Source organism: Ostrea edulis, chromosome 3 (genome assembly GCF_947568905.1).
Source record: "Ostrea edulis chromosome 3, xbOstEdul1.1, whole genome shotgun sequence".
NCBI classification, from domain to species: Eukaryota; Metazoa; Mollusca; class Bivalvia; order Ostreida; family Ostreidae; genus Ostrea; species Ostrea edulis.
Window position 1 is genome coordinate 74,544,019 of NC_079166.1, and position 18,302 is coordinate 74,562,320.

The window sequence follows — 18,302 nt, forward strand, 5'->3', positions numbered from 1 at the left end:
TGAAATGTTCCTATATAAATATGGGATGGTGACGATGGAGAAGCTGAAGTTGTGATAAAGTTGAGTAGTTAGTTGCCGTTAACATACATGTTCAACAGAGTATTTAAGTACGAACTAATCATAAGAACTAAATCAAAGAATTTAAATTTAGAGCCTGAATCTATCATCAGGATGTACAAATATGTTTGTAATGCTTTAGAAAATTAGGAAATAAGTTGTTTTTATATCCAAAGTGTTTTGTTTAGATTTATTCGTTTCAACTCTTTGTTCAGAGTTTCTCTTATATGGTCATTAGCATATACACGTGTGTTTTTCCTAGAAAATTGCTTTTAAAGCTTTGCCATTTAATAGGTTAATTTTTGAAATCTCTGAAACGGATAACATTAACATCCGTTATTAGTGTTCCGTGTATATGTACATGCAAATTAACGGAAAAGAGGAAGACAAACCTGACTAATAATAAGCTCTGAAGTTTATTTTAAGATGTACGTTAAGTATACATTATCGCAAGACATTGTATGATGTCACATTTGTTTTCTTCTTTCATTTGCTCCATCACCTTCTGAAGGCACGTTCCCCTCATTTTCACACTTACTAATATTTTCTGCCATTGGATCAACGGTTCTGTATAACGAGTCCCTGCGTCCTCAAGGGATTGAGGTAAATATATGTAATTCAACATAATCCTCTATTGATCATATTTTCCTTCCTTGTTCTTGAGATACCTTGACAGCACTGATGATCTCTTCTTACATATTCTTCAGTTGTATTAATTTGTAGAAAAAAATGATTTGCTTTCTTTGCAATGAGATGTTACCACTTCCGTTAAACACAATAGCAATGATTTAATCTGAATCTCTCCATGAACATATTTGAACACTAACTGATCCTCAGTGCAATTATTAAAATGATGAAGATTATCACCACGAGATTGGAAAATGAAGTGAGAAGAAAAAGATGTGAAGGGGCAACACTATTTCTTTGTTGTAGATGAGAACAGCGCCATAATCCCAGACAAGTGGTTCTGATTGGTTGACAACAATTTGTGATTTGATTGATTGATAAAGATGGGGATTATGCATTGAACATGGTAGCAATATTTGAAAAGAATACAATGACAAGGTTGCAAAAAAAGAGAAGAAAAAGGTTCGGACTTTCATGAAAAGTGAAGATAAAGAACAGTGTTCACTCTCACAATAGCTATAAGCAATACAAAATAGAGAGTTAAGTAAACACGGAGCCCTGGATATACCAGAGGTTGGATCAGGTGCCTAGGGGGAGTAAACATCCCCTGTTGACCGGTCACACCCACTGTGAGTCCTATATCTTGATCAGGTAAACGGAGTTATCCGCTTTCAAAATCATTGTGCTAAGAACGGTCTAACAATCGATAAGAAACACGTCAGATAGCATTAAACACAGTGATATGTTGTATTGGCAAACTAGATTGTTATAACGACCATACCATTCGCGAAATGCTGACATTATACGAGACTTGCGTGAACAATACAAAATCCTTTAAGGCAATTTATACAATGTGCTGATAATGTGTACGTGGTGATCCAGGTGAATTTCACAATAAGAGAATAATTGAATTCAATAAGCAGTCGATTTGTTATTATGGATATGTTTTTGTGTGTTTTTAGTGTTATTGTATGTTTGCTGTTGTTGAAGGAATATTAAAAAAGGTGTTGTTAAAATAAACTGTCGAAACATCCTGATCCTTTAACGAAGCAGTTATTGTATTTTGATGAGGACGTTTTATTGCTATACGGACCTCGTCAGGTTCAGTGAGTTAGTAGCCGACCAGATCCGCATATGCACGAGTACACCTCATTAAAAGTCAATAGTTATCTAAAATATTCGCTATCTATCATCATACTTCAAAGATATCAACACATACTAAAGCTATCCCAAGGTGATCCAGATTAAAATAGGTCCTCAGTACCCCTTGCTTGTCGTATGATACAACTAAATGGGGCGGTCCTTTGGATGAGGCATCAAAAACCGAGGTCCCGTGTCTCAGCAGGTGTGGCACGATAACAATTCCACCCTGCTTAAAGGCCGTAAGCGCCGATCATAGGCCTAACTTTTGTAGCCCTCCACCGGTAATGGTGACGTATCTATATGAGTGAGACATTCTCGAGGGGGACGTTAAACATTGTATAATCAATCATACTAAAGCTACGTGTAAACAAAATTCGAAAAGTATTGGAATGAAAACAAATGGTTTCATTACACATGTAAGGTATTGAACGTTTTACATTTTTTCCGAGTTGGTATGAGTGTAGTTTTGGGAACTTGGGAATATCGCGTATTTTCGTATGAAACAATTTCTGCATCATCTGATTTTCGACATGTACAATCATTTCGAACTACGTCATTTCGTCTACATTGAGCATATATATAATTCCAATTTTGCCTTTAATCTTTATAACGATTCAGTTTTATGATGAGTCCACCATTTGAATTCGTCCATATGCTCAAAGTGTCGGCAATATTCATTGTTTTTCTTTCTTTTCTTTTTTGTTGTTGTAAAGATTGATATATGGATTTAATGATGTGAAACTCCGTACCCTAAGTCATAGAGAAATGGGAACTAATCCACCACGATGCTCAATAGATATCATGGCATTGACCTTGAAGAAGATGTACCGGTGAATATAAGAAACAGCGATTTTTGAGAAAAATATATGACGAAGTTGATTTATCAAATGTTCTCAAATTATAGCGCATCAGATTGATGTACATTAAGACTATGTGGATATTTTCATACATAGGTAGATTTCTGACAAAAAGCTGATATTATGAGGTTTATACAGTCTCATTCAGGGGTAACATTTCGCAAGTTTTATTTACAAATACAATTTGTGATTAAGTTGAATAATTTATAACTACAATTAATTGTCATTAGGTTGAAAGTTCCCATGGGGATATGTTTTATACCCCTTGCTTGTCATAAGAGTTGACTAAATGATGCCGCAGAAACCGAGGACCCGTGTCACAGCAGCTGTGGCACAATACGAATTTCTCCCTGCTCAAAGACCGTATGCGCAGAGTATAGACCTACATTTTGCAGCCCCTCTCCTGTAATGGTAACGTCTCCATTTATGTGAAAGATTCTTGAGAGGGACTTAAACAATATTCAATTAATCAAAGGATTAGATCGAATGCTGTTTGGCGTGTTTGACACCACTTGTTTGGAAGTTCTTTACATTACTGATTTTGACGACGGGTTATTTTATTTACCTGATTAAGATATAAGAGTCACTGCGGGATACGTAGTTCTGTCACACCGTGGATGATTACATCATATATTGGTAGATTAACATTAGATGCATATGGGTATTTAAGAGGGATTATGCATCTAGTATTGCTGTTGGGATTTTATCAATCAAATACCTACTCAACTATGAGAATTATTATCGCACAATTCGACTTGCTATCAACCCCATTGATCATAATCATATTTTTAATTTACTTCTTTACAACTTCTTTATTAAATTCAAGAAAATATATGGTCACATATTCTTCGTCATGGTAAAAGAATCGCCCATAAGCCAGAGTTTCTATGTTGCCTCGTGATCACCAGACGGTGAATCTTTTCCACTCGGTGGAATTTTACTACCCCACACTCCATGTAATGAATTATTATGTCAGACTTCAGTATTAGCTATTGAATGATTTTCAATCGTTATGTCGAGGCTTTGGAAATATATGTTAACTTTAAGTTAACGTTTCCATAGATACTAACTCATTATAAGTAATTCATTATAGCGAGATAATTGACTCGTTATTACGAGATAACTAACTCGATACAATGAGACCAAATTGTTACATCGAGATAACTAACTCCTTATAACGAGATCACAAACTCCTTATAACGAAATAAGCAACTCGCTATAAAGTTATCATTAACATGTTATAACGAGTTACATATCTTACATCTTCAAAAAATCAGCCAATCCGTCTTTAAAATACTGTGGCATTTAAAATGACAAACTTACCTGCCCTGTAATATCTAATTTTAACGTTTAAATATTTTATGACTGGATTACATAAATAACTATTGGAAATTACCATTTGCCTAAAAATAGATCATCCAGCGTGATATATAGGTGTGGACACTTTGAGGTAAATAATTCAAAGATATTTGCATTAATGGAGGTTTTCCTAATTATGATACTTTGTTGATTCAACGCATTTTATCTCTAGATAAAACAGTTTTTTTTTTTCAAATTTGACATAACAATTGACACTTTACAAAACATAAGAAATGAGTGTTGTTTGTATTTTCGAGGACGGATAGAACATACAGTAGGTACATTACATAAATTATGAGAAATATCACATGCTTCATTTTCTTATGCCTCCATCTCCTATAATGATATGATATTGTTCATTTTTTTCTTTGCTTTAGTTTGTTCAGAAATGATCCAAACGTTTAATCCTTCAATACATGCAATTTCTAAACAAAATATAAAATGAAAATGATATCAAATCCTCTTTTGAAAATGGATTATATATTGTATTCTGGTATTATTCAACATTTTATGCATAAAGGTTATGTTGAAATAAATGAACAGTATGCACGATGAACCAGATTTAAAAGCAGATCTTTTTGAAGGCCAGTAATCCAAGAATAGTAGACACATGGCGCGTGAAAGCAGTCGGTAAATAGAATGACCCATTGTTTGTAATTTTGTTCTTTCTCATTAACGGACGTCACAGGATGTTTAGAAAGTGTCACAGATAGGATGACGCAGCAATATTGAAACCTTGATAACGTATTTAGTTATATGCATTAGCAGTTTCACCACCTTTCATCACAATGCAGCATATATGTATTCGGTGAGAACCATGTACAACTTCCACTTAATAAAAATATCAAGATTCGAACACAATTAAAAGTGACGATAACGAACAGTAATCAATAATGTTACGTTATTTGTAAACGGGGGAACCATGAAATCTATTCATATTCCTAAAGTGAATGTTATCCATTATTATAAGACCCATCCACTTTGTTTATCATTATACATGGAGGAGCACCATGATGAAAACTGCTTGTCATGGGGTTTAAAAACCAATTGATATTTGGACATTCCATGTGACAAAAAAACAAAACAACAACAACAATAAAAAAAAAAAAAAAAAAACCAACAAAAAATCAACAACAAACAAAGGTAACTTTTAAAACTATTCAGAAACCATTGTCTGTGGCGTCTTTACATAGAAATTTAACTTGCATACAGTAGAATTATTTTTATTGATCACAGAAAAAGAAACATACTCTGATAGTTATTTCACCTAATCTTTTATACAGTTAAGATTGCTATACTAAATTAAAATAGAACATGTTCTATGTACGATCAATGTTCAAATCAAGGGAACCTACGGAACAATAAGTTTATGTTGACGAGTTTTAATAAGGTCTTTTGAAATCAGAATTTCGCAAAATAAAGAGTTGGGCAAATATACTAAAGAATGGATATGGTGCTTAGGAAGAGTAACCCTTACCTTGTCGACCGCTTAAACCAACCGTGATCCCTATATCTTGATCAGGTAAACAGAGTCATCCGTATTTAAAATCAATGTGTCAAAAACGCTCTAACAATTGGTATGAAACAAGTCAGACAGAATTTGACCGAATGACAGGCTGTATTGGTAGATTACATCATTATAGCGACTATGAAATTTGCGAAATCATGATTTTGAATGAGACTGTTGAATCGCCTGTACCATCATCTTCTTTGTCACTAAGCAACTTCGATTTAAAAACTGATCATACGCAGAACAAGCTGTAGCGTATCGAATCAGTTGAGAAATATAAATATCATATGCAGTTGAGAATGGAATATTGCTACATAAACATTGAAAGTTGATAATGGGGAAGCTTAAATCCTCACGCTTATTATAAAATTAAGTTCTTAGTTTGTCGTTAAAATATAGTTTCTGTAGAATATCCTAGCCTGAAGCAGATGTAAGCAATCCTATTTGCAACTACCTGTCATGGGGTTGGATATTGTCTGGTGTGTTTCATTCCAATCGTTAGGCACATCTTTACATAATGATTTTGACGACGGATTACTCTATTTATCTGATCAATATAAATGACTAACGGTGGGTATCAGCGGTTAAACGGTCAAGTGTGTTCAGTGCTTCTTGTTCTCCCATTTTTTAAGTAAGCCACCCCCGTTGGCCGGTTATTCCCGCCGTAGGCGTTATATTTTAATCAGGTTTTAGGCGAGTTTACAAAGTTTGCCGTAGTCAATACCACGGTAATAGTTGGTATAAAACACTAGATATAATTTCACCTATTGACAAGTTGTATTTGCTATAATGACTAGAGAATTTGCGAAATGTTGATTTTGAAATAGACTGTAGAAACACTTTTAACATCCACTTGTTTGTCAGTTGCCTATGATTTATTCATTCATATATTCATCTATTTACCACATGTATATGCATATACTCAGAGGTATTATGTAGAATATCTTGACATTTCATCGCTCTAGTCAGCAATTGAATAGTCCATAAAGTGGCAAATGTGCGATGTTTGTTTACAAATATAAAGAAATAAACATTTAGCGGGGATATATTTTCTCATATTAGTTTGTAAAACGCATATATACTAGTTTGTTTATGAAGTGTTCATCAATTGAAATAATATATTTGCCTTCCAAATTGAAATTCTGGAAGGTAGGACTATACTGATTGGATAATGCTCTCTGGGGCTTGAATTACTTCAAATAAAACGAAGATATGAGATGATCCAAGCCAAAGTTCTTTACATTGGACACATACGTGCAGTACCTGCTGACCTATGGAATATCAACTCACTAATATATTGAATCTGTTAGGGTATGTTTTCCCTGAATATCTAGCTTATACTACAAGTATCGACAGGGGGTGCTTACTCTTCCTAGGCATATAATTCCACCTCTGGTGTGTCCATGGGTACGTGTTTGCCCACCTATCTATTTTGTATTGCTTATAGGAGTTATGGTATTGATCAATGTTCGTTATCTTCACCTTTCATTGATAACATAATGCACATGTTAGATATATTTCAGAATGGAAACGTCCAACAGGATATCAATGGCTGTTATAGTTAACTACGCATAGGATACCCATGCGAGGTCGTCTTTTGGTGATGATGGACGGACTTTTATGTATGCATCTTTGAAAATTTCATCCTGTACTGAATTTTTGTGTAAATGGATACGTAGAAAAGTGACAATGATGTCTACAATTATCACAGGTACACAACTACATGTATATATTATATGATATTTCTATTTTATGCGCATTTGCTGATTATTTTATTAGTGATCAGTTTCCCATATTATATATTAAATTGGCTAACTTAATTTTGTAATTTATCAATTTTAGGTATTACCAAAAGGTGGCTATATTTAACAGTTTCCATATTGATACTCAGTGTTAAGAAGGTAGGTGATTAAACTTAATTAACGGAAAAACAATAACTAGCCAGATTTACATAAATTATAAACATATATGTAAATATACCAGGTCAATGTGTACGAGGATTCTTCTATGTGTTTAACTGATGTTGAAAGAGTTCCTTCTTGTTGGAAAACTGAGGAAGAATGGCTTATCGCATCTGAAAGGAAAAACTGTTCCACGGTGATTCCTAAGTGTACTCACACGGGCACCTTCATGTATCACTGCCTCACCAATGCCTGGAAGAACACGACTTACGAACTTTGTGGGGTCGATACCGAAATCATAGGTAAATAAAGCACATGTCTACATAATGGAGGGTGATAGAGAAATCCGTATTTAGCTTTTTTGTATTATGACGACATACAACCATTAGAAACTTATCTAATTGCAATTCTTTCGATGGTTAGATATAAATCACCCTGTGCTTACATTGTTTTATATTCATCCTTTCTTACATCTATATATGTATTTATAGAATGTTGCTGATGAATTTGCTTCATATTCGTACGATCCGTTTTTAAATTCAGGCAGGCTATTGACATGCAGAGGCTTTAACAGTTTCGTTTAAAATCAACATGTCGCTAATATAATCTAGTTTGCCAATACAACCTACGATAGGGTCATATGCTGTCTGACTTGTTTCACACCAATTGTTAGGCAGTTCTTGTCACATTGAATTTGACTACGGATAACTCCGTTTACCTGATCAAAATATAGGGCTCACGGCAGGTGTGACCGGTCGACAGGGGATGTTTACCTCTACTGGAAAGAGGATCTAACCAATCGGAAATCAAGGGGCCCGTGTTTTCCCAACTCTCTATTTTGTACTGCTTGTAGGAGTTTTGGGGTGGATCACTATTCGTTATCTTCACCTTTCATGTAGCCAGTGATGTCAGCTGGAAATGTCATTTTTTTTCATCAAAAATCAAATTAAGGAATAAAATGTTATAGGTTTTATTTTCTGACAAAATGCGGATGAAGAACATTTATGAATAGAAGTTCTTTATGCATTTTAGTACCATTGTATAATTTACTTATCAACGAACAACCTTTGTTCTGGATAACGGTTAACGTAAATGTTATATCCTTGAAAACAATTCATTTTCAGTGTGAATTAAAATCTCTACATGCAGACCAGTATTGTGAATCCTTTGTAGGTTGGTCCTGTGCTGAATATAATGAGGGTGGTAAGAAGATTCAAGCAAACTATGTGAATAGATGCAAAGATTTCAGTCCTGGCTGTCCCTATAAATACAATTCTTCCTCCGCCTACTTATGTTAGTATTTTATTTCCACTCGATCTTCAGTACTTCAGTTTATTAAATCAAATGGCTACGTTTTGTAACCTATTTCTAAACTGAGGAGTTTTTTGTAACATATTTTCAAATATTTTCTTCAAATGTGACTATTCTAAGTTATCAGGATCATTATCAGAGATAATGCAGCACTGAGAATTATTTCGGTAAAGAAAAAAAATGACAGTAAAAGCAGTGGTGGAAATTATTGCAGTCTGTTAGTAACACTTAAAAAAATTCGGTATTATACACGCTTTATTTATTGTTTACTGGGAATGGATGTTGGACATTGATATTGTCATTCCTATTTCTTATGGAATTTGACAAGAATGCACTAATTGTTACCACATGTTCAACATATCATCGATATCATATGATTCCAGTGTGTTTTTAATCTTTGTTGAATTAGATCCCAAATGTTACGAGACATCGACTACTGACACAACAAGGGACGCAACTGTTATTAAACAACAATCCAGAGATGTGACAATTGTACAGGTGATTACTACACCAGGGGAGGGTGTGACGTAAGTTTCTGAATTTTCTTTTATGAAGCTCTAGGGTAAAATCAGTCATAATGTGAATCTTATCTAATTAATTCATATTTCATGAAATATACAATTATACAACAAAATATATATGTATTCACATATTTTCCCTCTCATTATTCATTATTGACATTATATTGATGCATTGTATATATGGCACGAAAATGTACGAAAAATGTACCCAATTTAGCAAGTGCTTTATATTTGAAAGCTGAAAATCTGCGCTTATTTTGCGATTGCAAAATACTATTGCAAAAATTGTTACCACGTGCACAGTTTGAAAAATAGTTCATCTGTTCTTCAATATACGCACGTTCCTATTAGAAACAAACAGTGAAGGTAGAAGTATTGTAGATATAATTGATAAAAGGTCGAATTATAAAAAAAAAAATGAATGTAGCTCAATTTATTTTTATATCTCGAATTCATACCCCCATGTGGACACTGTGTAACACAGATTTCGCAATTGTTTACTCAGTAGAATATTTTTGTATAAAATAGTTTAATTATGATACTATAATTGTAATAGTATTGTGTCTTGAAACTGTGTATAGAGATACGCATAAACTGTTTGATACACTTTGGGAGATATATCAAGAAACAGAAAGATAGGTTTAGGTAATGAATTATTTGTGAAAGAGTGATCGGTTCTCGTTTAATGCACTATCATCATGAGATGACGTTTTGTTAAACGCAATTCAGAAGTGATCCCTTAGAAATACTGCCAATGACTTTCACCTTTAAAATACATGTAAGTGCAATAATAGGATAGCAAACATTGCAAAATTACGCAGTTGTGTTAAGTAGGGCCATAGAAATATGTCAGGAAAAAAGCATTAATAAACAGATCAATTTGTGACAAATTCTGTAAAAACAACCGTTTTATACAAAAACAATATGTATATATCATTAAGTGTATATTGACCTCCTATACATTTTTCACCAGACCGACAGTCTCTACATCAACTCTGTATCACGTGATCAATTATCAAGATAAATACGTATCGTGTATGTATAAATCGTTGAATTGGCACGATATCCAGATATCAATGCAAGTTGAAGTTAATATAACTTCAAAGCATATTAATTTCTTAATTTGAAAAGTGCTGAGAGCAAGTTTATTGCGACTTGTAACATGTCTAATTTTTGCATTGAATATGCAAGATGCAGCGATTTTTGCACATACGAAGTTGAATCTAGCCTGAAAAACATATTTTCTGTTGAAGCCTGAAATTGTTCCCCTAACTTTCCTTTTGCACTGAAGTTCACATGTCGCATAAATCAAACATCTTTCATTTAAAAACTTCGGGGTGCCGTGCCAATAATGAAATTTTTATATACGGAAACCCTGTTTATGCAAATGAGTCCATTGTGAAAGTAACTATACGTGCAGATTAGGGGCGATATCAAGATCACAATATAATATGGATATTACTTTAGCATGTATGTTATATAGAAAAGAAATTGAAGCTTTTTCAATGTCAAAGAGAATTAATATAACCCATTTGACAGAAACTTTTACGCGATTGCAGTTTACCGTTTGACAGCGGTGGTAAATAACGAAACAATATTTTGACATTTCCAACCACAAAAGGACTGTAGATATGTACGTCATGACCTTCGTCATGACGTATTTTTCATTGTGACGTCGCGCAATGTGCCAGTGCGGTAAAGTACATTTATGTACAGGACTGGTATTTATGGGGAAAGCCTTAACTCAACCTCGTAAAGACATGGCTGATTTCATTTACCTAAGAAAATAATCATTTTTGGTGGGTTTTCTCCTCGTTCCTTTTTTTGTTTTGAGAGAGTGTTACATGCCTATCAGTTAATACAATTAATATATGTTGTAGTATGAAATTAGTACGTTTCTATATTCAAATATTTGCAACATAATTATAAACATAAATCGATGTGTTTACGTATTTCCTGAAAACAATCCTAGTAAAATGACGGATTCCATGTCAAAAAATTACATACGTATGCCAGTTTGATAAGCTGATAAACATACCTGTGTGGAAATTTTCTATTATGGTATGTATATGGTGTTTATGTCTCTCCACTGATTCGACACGCGAGAGCATGATCTGCACTTATACACTAGAATACTCAATATATAGCATGTCAATGGACATAAAGAACATGTACAATTGGAGATAACCAACAGAAAATTTTGAAAAAAAATACATGAAAACGTATTCCCACTTTTCTGAAGATTATGAAGTTGATGTTCTCACATTATATCACTTCTGAATGTAGTATGTTAGATTAGGCGCTCTTTGAATGATCAGTTTTTAAAACGATACGGCAACTGATAAATAAGTTGATGTTATGGGGGTTTCAACAGTTTCGGTCAAAGTCAGCAGTTTGCAAATTTTATGGTCGTCATAATGATCTAATTGGCAAATATAACTTGCCACTGGGTCGAATGTTGTAAGAAGTTTTCCACAGTAATTGATGGTTCTTTCTCTACATACTGGTTTTGACTACGGATTGTTCCGTTTACTTATCAAGATATAGAGATTATGGCGAATGTAATTGGTCAACAGGGACTGTTTTAGCATAGGTCTAAATTTGTGGTACTTCGCCTACAACTTGTAATGTCGCATTATGTATGATATATATATATATATATATATATATATGTATGTGTGTGTGTGTGTGTGTGTGTGTGTGTGTGTGTGTGTGTGTGTGTGTGTGTGTGCGCGTTCTAAACCTGCAATAGCTAATACATGTATGTGATTTTAAGTGGCTCATTAAATCATGTATATAGGTCTACATCGCCTTTGCCTCTTGTTCTGATGTTTTTACTGATGTTGATGTCCATCCCAGCATGCATATGGGGAATTCATATGTTCAACAAAAGATGGATGCAGAAGAGAGGTACATTGAAATTATATATCTAGAAATAGCTTCTATTTTCAAATGATTTATCTTTTGTATCACGATATACAGCGTTTCAAAAATTGGAATCTTATGCGCCATTAATTAAAGGAATCATCGATAATCAGGAATGTCTGCACGTATGTTAAATATAGATATATGAAATCAAAACAAATACACTTTAGATAGATGTGAAATTTCATTTTCCTAATCCATACTGATATTTCATATTGAAAGCGGAATTTCCGATACAATGAAAATGGTAACTCAGTAAATGAAATTAAGATTTCATATGCTCATAATTAGAACATGGGTGCCACGTCGTAAAATACGTCAAAATTCATGACTATGATACTGGTGTAAGGAGGGTGAAGGTAGTGATAATTCTCATTTACTCATTTACTCAAATTTTAGTATTTATTCTTGTGATAGCAGGCATGGCATTTTCAAAATTCTATTCCTTTGCCAAAGATACTCAGATCATTCGTAATAATATACATTTCAAATCAAATCAGGGTATCTGATGAATTGTGGTTCTATATTTCTTGGTTTTGGCTGTTATCCTAGATATTAGTTGACTTCTTCAAACATCAATTCACCATGTCGATATCAAGGCTTCTTCTAAAAAGTGAATACGAGAGCATGCCCTTTCTCATCGTAGACTCCTATTGTGTTTGCTATATATATCATAGCTTTACACAACTTGAGTTTTTGTTGTACAGTTGTCATTTTGTCTGAACCAACGAAGAAAATGGATATCTCGTTCATATTCCATGAAAACCTCGTGCGTTCTATTTCACTATCATATGTTCATCTTTTTTATTCTACATTGTGACGTCAGAACCGCTTCCACCCAGGAGCACTGTAAATTCCAAATTATATGCGAGGAATTTATTATCGTGTAATCTCGAAAAACATCACTCGCAAAAAATTATTCCTCGTTTTTATTTTCATATTGCTAAAACACATGCAAAAACACTTGATCAACATAACACTCGCGAATTTATTTTCTCGCGATTTGACGTCCGTGAGCCATTTCGCGATAATAAGTACTCGCGTAAAATAAGGAATCTACAATAGTTTAGGCTTTGTTTAATCGAAGAATAAACACTCTTATTTGAATTGATACAGGGTAAACAAAATACACATTAACTGTCTTGATATATGCGATTTTTGGACCCGGGTCGCTTGATAAGCATTGCCCTCTATCACGCATCTCTATGCTGAAAGAGTAGACATGCATTTCACTTACATGCACTAGCTTATTCCAATTTCTCACTATGTACTTAGTGTGCTTATTTTTCAGTATTATGAATTCTGAATAACTTCTATTTGTACATGTACCAATAAGAAATAACATTTTTTTGTATTCAACAGATAACAGAAAGACTACAGAGGAGATCCCAATGGTTGCCTGATAGCGCTGCGACATAAACAAACAACAATAAAATAATAGCACCGAAATCAACTCTCTCTCTCTCTCTCTCTCTCTCTCTCTCTCTCTCTATATATATATATATATATATATATATACGTGTGTATGTTTGTGTGTGTGCATGTATGTGTATTTGCGCGGATGTGTATGTGTTTGTGTGGAAAGAAAGGGATATGGAGAAAGAGATTTTATGCATTCGTTAAATGTCTTTCAGAACCGGAAATCGAAATGACGTAATTTCTATTTCTTTTTCATTTATTTCTTTTTATTTTGTAAGACGTTTTGTTGAAGTTACCACTCTTCCAGTGACGATATGATATATAATGTAATATAACATACGAAAAATGATGCATAAAAACAGGGGACTGTTATGGAGACTGTAAATATTTAACTCAAATCGATGGCATATGAAAACAACCCAACTTCGATCCTTACGATGCTCCTTTCTCTGCACATTGTACTTGCTGGTTTTTCTTTTTTGATCGTATGGAAGTCATGACAACAGAAGAATGTATTTCCAAATTTGGAATAAAGTAAGAAAATCACGATTTGCTTGTTTGCTTTTGTTTTTATTTTCTAGTAAGCATTTAATTAGATATTCCTATATATTATTGATCAATCTTAAGTAGTATTTCATTCTATCAACAACTGCCAGTAAATACATTTACCTATAAAGTATAAAATTAGCTATTTATACTGTATAACGATTTTTCAACAAAGACTGTGATTAAAATTTCAATACAAACACATAATTTGGACACTGATGATTAACTGAGTTGGAAAAACAAGGTTTGTTGTATCACAACAGCTTATCACATCAGTAACAGGAAATAGTATCAAAGAATATAGAGTGTGCTTTTATCAAAAACAGTGAATTGTCATATGCATTTACAAATAAAACCATCAATATTTATAACTTCTCTCAACATGCATTATCATCATCTTGTTCCTGTAACATTACAATGCGGAACACTTGTAATTAACTATTATTATCGCATTTATTTATTGTTCACTGAAATCGTCATCATTAGATAAAGGAAATATCGCACCATACAATCGTATTTAGTTGATGTATTGTACAGGAATGCATGACTTCAACAGAGACATGATCTGTTATATTTCTCCACTATTGGGTCACTGTTTACATTAAATGTAGGCCAAGGAAAGCCCAAATAATTTCATTCATGGTTTAAACACATTGGACAGGGTATTTAAATAGTGCATTGTAACACCGACAAATATACTCTTCGCTTCTTAATGTAGCCCGATAACATTACCCGTGCGAGTTTCATAGCTACATTATATAATGCAACCCCTTACCAATGGATCACACAAGTAGTTGATGATGTAGGTGCCACGTGCAATGTCAACTGCTAATGTAATATATCTTTATTTTATTATTCTATTACCAAACTGAACTTAAGAGATACAATTTACTCATTTTCCCCTGATAACAATCACTATTATGATAATACTTCAAATGGACGACCCGAATCATAGAGATTCTATTATTTCTTATTAAGGTATTCATTTTGCAGTGGTTCTGTTGGTTCTACTTATCTTTCCTGTCATCAGTATCTCAATAGTCAGTCGTTAGATCGCTCAGAACTTCCTTACGTTATATCATAGATAAATTATTTGCCCACACATTCATGCGATTTCCTTTGCAAATTTATTTCCGATTCGGGGGCATCAACTTAACCAATACCGTTCACGCTACAATAGTTGTCCTTCAACATTTCCGACTCAAGGTGTCAAAGTGAAACTCGCAGGATAAATAGTAACTGCGTGGATTCAACGTGAGTGATCGTCTGTTGAAGTCATTTCCTGTCAGCACAAAACAAAAATTGATAAGAAAAACTGCAAGGAAATCGCAACAGATTATATACAGTTGCGTTTTTTATGTCCTAAAACACTTTTCAAAACATCAGCTTGTTATCAGAAAGCATGCCATTTAATAAGATCGGAAAATATCATCATCACAAATCGGACGCAAACATGAATAACAAATCACAACAAATAACCTTGAGTTTGGAATGTCACTTTTCACTGGTAAACCAAATTGGACAATATCTAGATTCTTTTTTCTCTTCAATTAAGCTTCCCCATAACAAGCTATCGTGAACTGAACGTGCAGAAATTCTGCCTCTTAAAACCCCTAATTACGAATATATGGACGGATGTTATTATTGTCAGGTAGGTATCGTCACAATAAACAACTGCATTTATACACATATGCTGCAATATCAATTCATTGTCATTTTTCAGTAATGTCTATAGATAAGAATAGGTCATCCTGTCCCCTTGCTTGTCGTAAGAGACAACTAAATAGGGTGATCCGTGGGATGAAATTGCAAATAAAACTGCGGCCTTGTGACACAGCAAGTGTGTTACGATTAAGATTTCTTCCTGCCCAAAGACCGTAATAGGAGAGCATAGGCCTAGATTTGCCAGCCCGTCTGCTACATTGATGACGTCTCCATTTGAAAAAGGGAATATTGAGAGGGACATTAAACAATATACAACCACCAAACCAACCAAAAAGGTTTTAGAACTTTCCAAACCCTAGGTGTAAAAATGTAGTCTCTTATATTTGGTGTCACATTAATGCATGTGCGTTTTGACACGAGTATAATTTCCATTCTATAAATCGTTCATCTTAACAAATGGGTACGGTTAAAATTACACGAAAGAAAACGTTTTGAATCTATGAACGGTTAATAGCGCCTTTTTGAGTTCCAATGGGCTCAGGTTTACTGAAATGCAATATCACACCACTGTAAACATTTAACTTTTTACCGTATACGTTCCAGTTCTTCATTATGATTGGAAAATATGGATTCACAATACACGTATTAATACACGTATTTGTAAAAACAAAAAACGGGGGGGGGGGGGAGGGGGGAGGGCTGTACAACGGGAAAAACGAAAAAGAAAGAAAGGAGAAAAGTTACAAGAATAGCAGAAAGGAGCTGACGAAGGAGTACCTTAAAATGTCAGTTATGAATATCAGTTACAATTATAACAACCACTATCATTATGAGAATCATAATCAAAAGAAACTGAGGATGTAAAAATTGCCAAACTTAGTTTATTGGATTGAACCATTCAACCGACCGGTATTACATTAGCGGTTGACATTGCAGATGATATCCATTGGAGGTGGATTACGTTAGCAGATACATGCGTAACCTTTAATGTAATCAGGATTACATTAGATAGGTATTGTAATTTTATTAGTCGGTACAACAAGGTACATTTCATGTGCATCTATATGCCAAAAAAAGTCCCTATCTGTTTGTATTGTCATGTAAAGCCAAGGAACCCATTCATGAATGTACTGTGCGAACCAGGGGGTTTAAATTGCTTATGAGATATGAATTGTCAAGTGCAGTGCTGACAAAAAAGGACGCATATATTGCACCATGTTATCTCTAGGAGATCCGTTTAAGTATTTAAAAGAATTTTATCAATATTAAAGTACACAGAAGTACATTTTTATTACACTTTTTGATTCAGCACATACGTATTATATCAAATAACTAGCATAGTAAAACAATGAATGATGCAGATAAGTGGGTAAGTGATGTAGTAACTAGCTACAAACTAAGAAACACACATATACCAAGATATACCAAAAATAGCATGGATACAATGAAGATATTTGTAGAAGGCACGTGCTTTCGAGCTAAATATAAAAGTTGAATGTGATAGCAATGCTTTGAATTAATTCATTTTACAAAATCAGAAGACATAGAAGCACATATAGTGTTTTAAACCTGAAATGATTTTACGGAAGTTTCGACAGTCAGATTGTTACTGAATGAGCTAAAATGAAAATGTTATTTATTTCCCCAAAGTATGTACTAATCAATTTCATATCGTTTGAGTGGTATTATTTGTAATGTGTAAAATACATGCATTACATAACCGTTGTATCAATAGCCGACAACATATAAGATGATGAGAAGAATAAAGAAGACTATTACTTGTTTGATGGATATTGATTGACAAATGGCAACTCCCATGGCATAATCCAGACACAAATGAAAACTTAAAATACATATCAGATCGTATCGATATTGACAATGTAAATTTACTTCCATCTTATTCCATTGTATATATTTCATACGAAAAATTCGATTGAAATCTTATGAAACAACATGATCACATTCTAATTCTTCTTTCACATCAATTGCATAGAGTTTCTATGAAAATTGTTTCTCATGAAAATCAAACTTCCTCAAAATGTACATTAATTAACTTTTTTTTTTTTACATTTTCGCGTCGGTGCGTCATTTTGAAAATTTGCTTGCATATGCTAAGTCTTGAAAATTTTGACGTACACAGACGTTCAAGACAATAGCAATAACGTCACTTTCTTGTGCCAATATGAATAACCAGTTTTTGCACGCCATACTAAGCATACATCACTGACAATTCTGTGAAATATCAATAAAACCCCTTGCCAAACGCATGAAGCAAAGTTATTTAAACTGTATGACAAACCCACCACTTCTATATCTAGGTGAATTCCCGATTTTCTACAAACACGTACATTTCTCCATTTATCAAAAAAGCGTGGTAATAGAACTTCACCTAACTAGTTTTGATCTGAAATAGGCTAATTATCTCAATTAATGATAGCAAGATAAATTAGGATTACAATCT

At 33.7% G+C, this 18,302-nt stretch overlaps 1 protein-coding gene across 3 annotated transcripts; it reads left to right on the top strand.

Moving 5' to 3' along the window:
• Positions 1–4,075: 4,075 nt before the first annotated feature.
• On the top strand, positions 4,076–14,179 carry LOC130052840 (uncharacterized). Of its 3 annotated transcripts, none has more exons than XM_056158941.1 (8): positions 4,078–4,134; positions 7,077–7,264; positions 7,396–7,454; positions 7,537–7,756; positions 8,628–8,747; positions 9,175–9,292; positions 12,087–12,196; positions 13,574–14,179. In XM_056158941.1, the coding sequence occupies exons 2-8, from the start codon at positions 7,174–7,176 to the stop codon at positions 13,612–13,614; spliced, it is 759 nt and encodes a 252-aa protein (XP_056014916.1). In that variant the 5' UTR covers positions 4,078–4,134; positions 7,077–7,173; the 3' UTR covers positions 13,615–14,179. The 3 variants fall into 3 exon arrangements, with proteins under 3 accessions (XP_056014918.1, XP_056014916.1, XP_056014917.1); XM_056158942.1 differs by lacking the exon at positions 4,078–4,134 and adding an exon at positions 4,221–4,317; XM_056158943.1 differs by lacking the exon at positions 8,628–8,747 and having other exon boundaries at positions 4,076–4,134.
• Positions 14,180–18,302: the final 4,123 nt, after the last annotated feature.

Coding starts and splice junctions, on each gene's coding strand:
- LOC130052840 (XM_056158941.1), top strand. CDS start 7,174: ATGTATGCATCTTTGAAAATTTCATCCTGTACTGAATTTTTGTGTAAA. Junction 7,265..7,395: donor GATGTCTACAATTATCACAG/GTACACAACTAC, acceptor TATCAATTTTAG/GTATTACCAAAAGGTGGCTA. Junction 7,757..8,627: donor GGTCGATACCGAAATCATAG/GTAAATAAAGCA, acceptor AATCCTTTGTAG/GTTGGTCCTGTGCTGAATAT.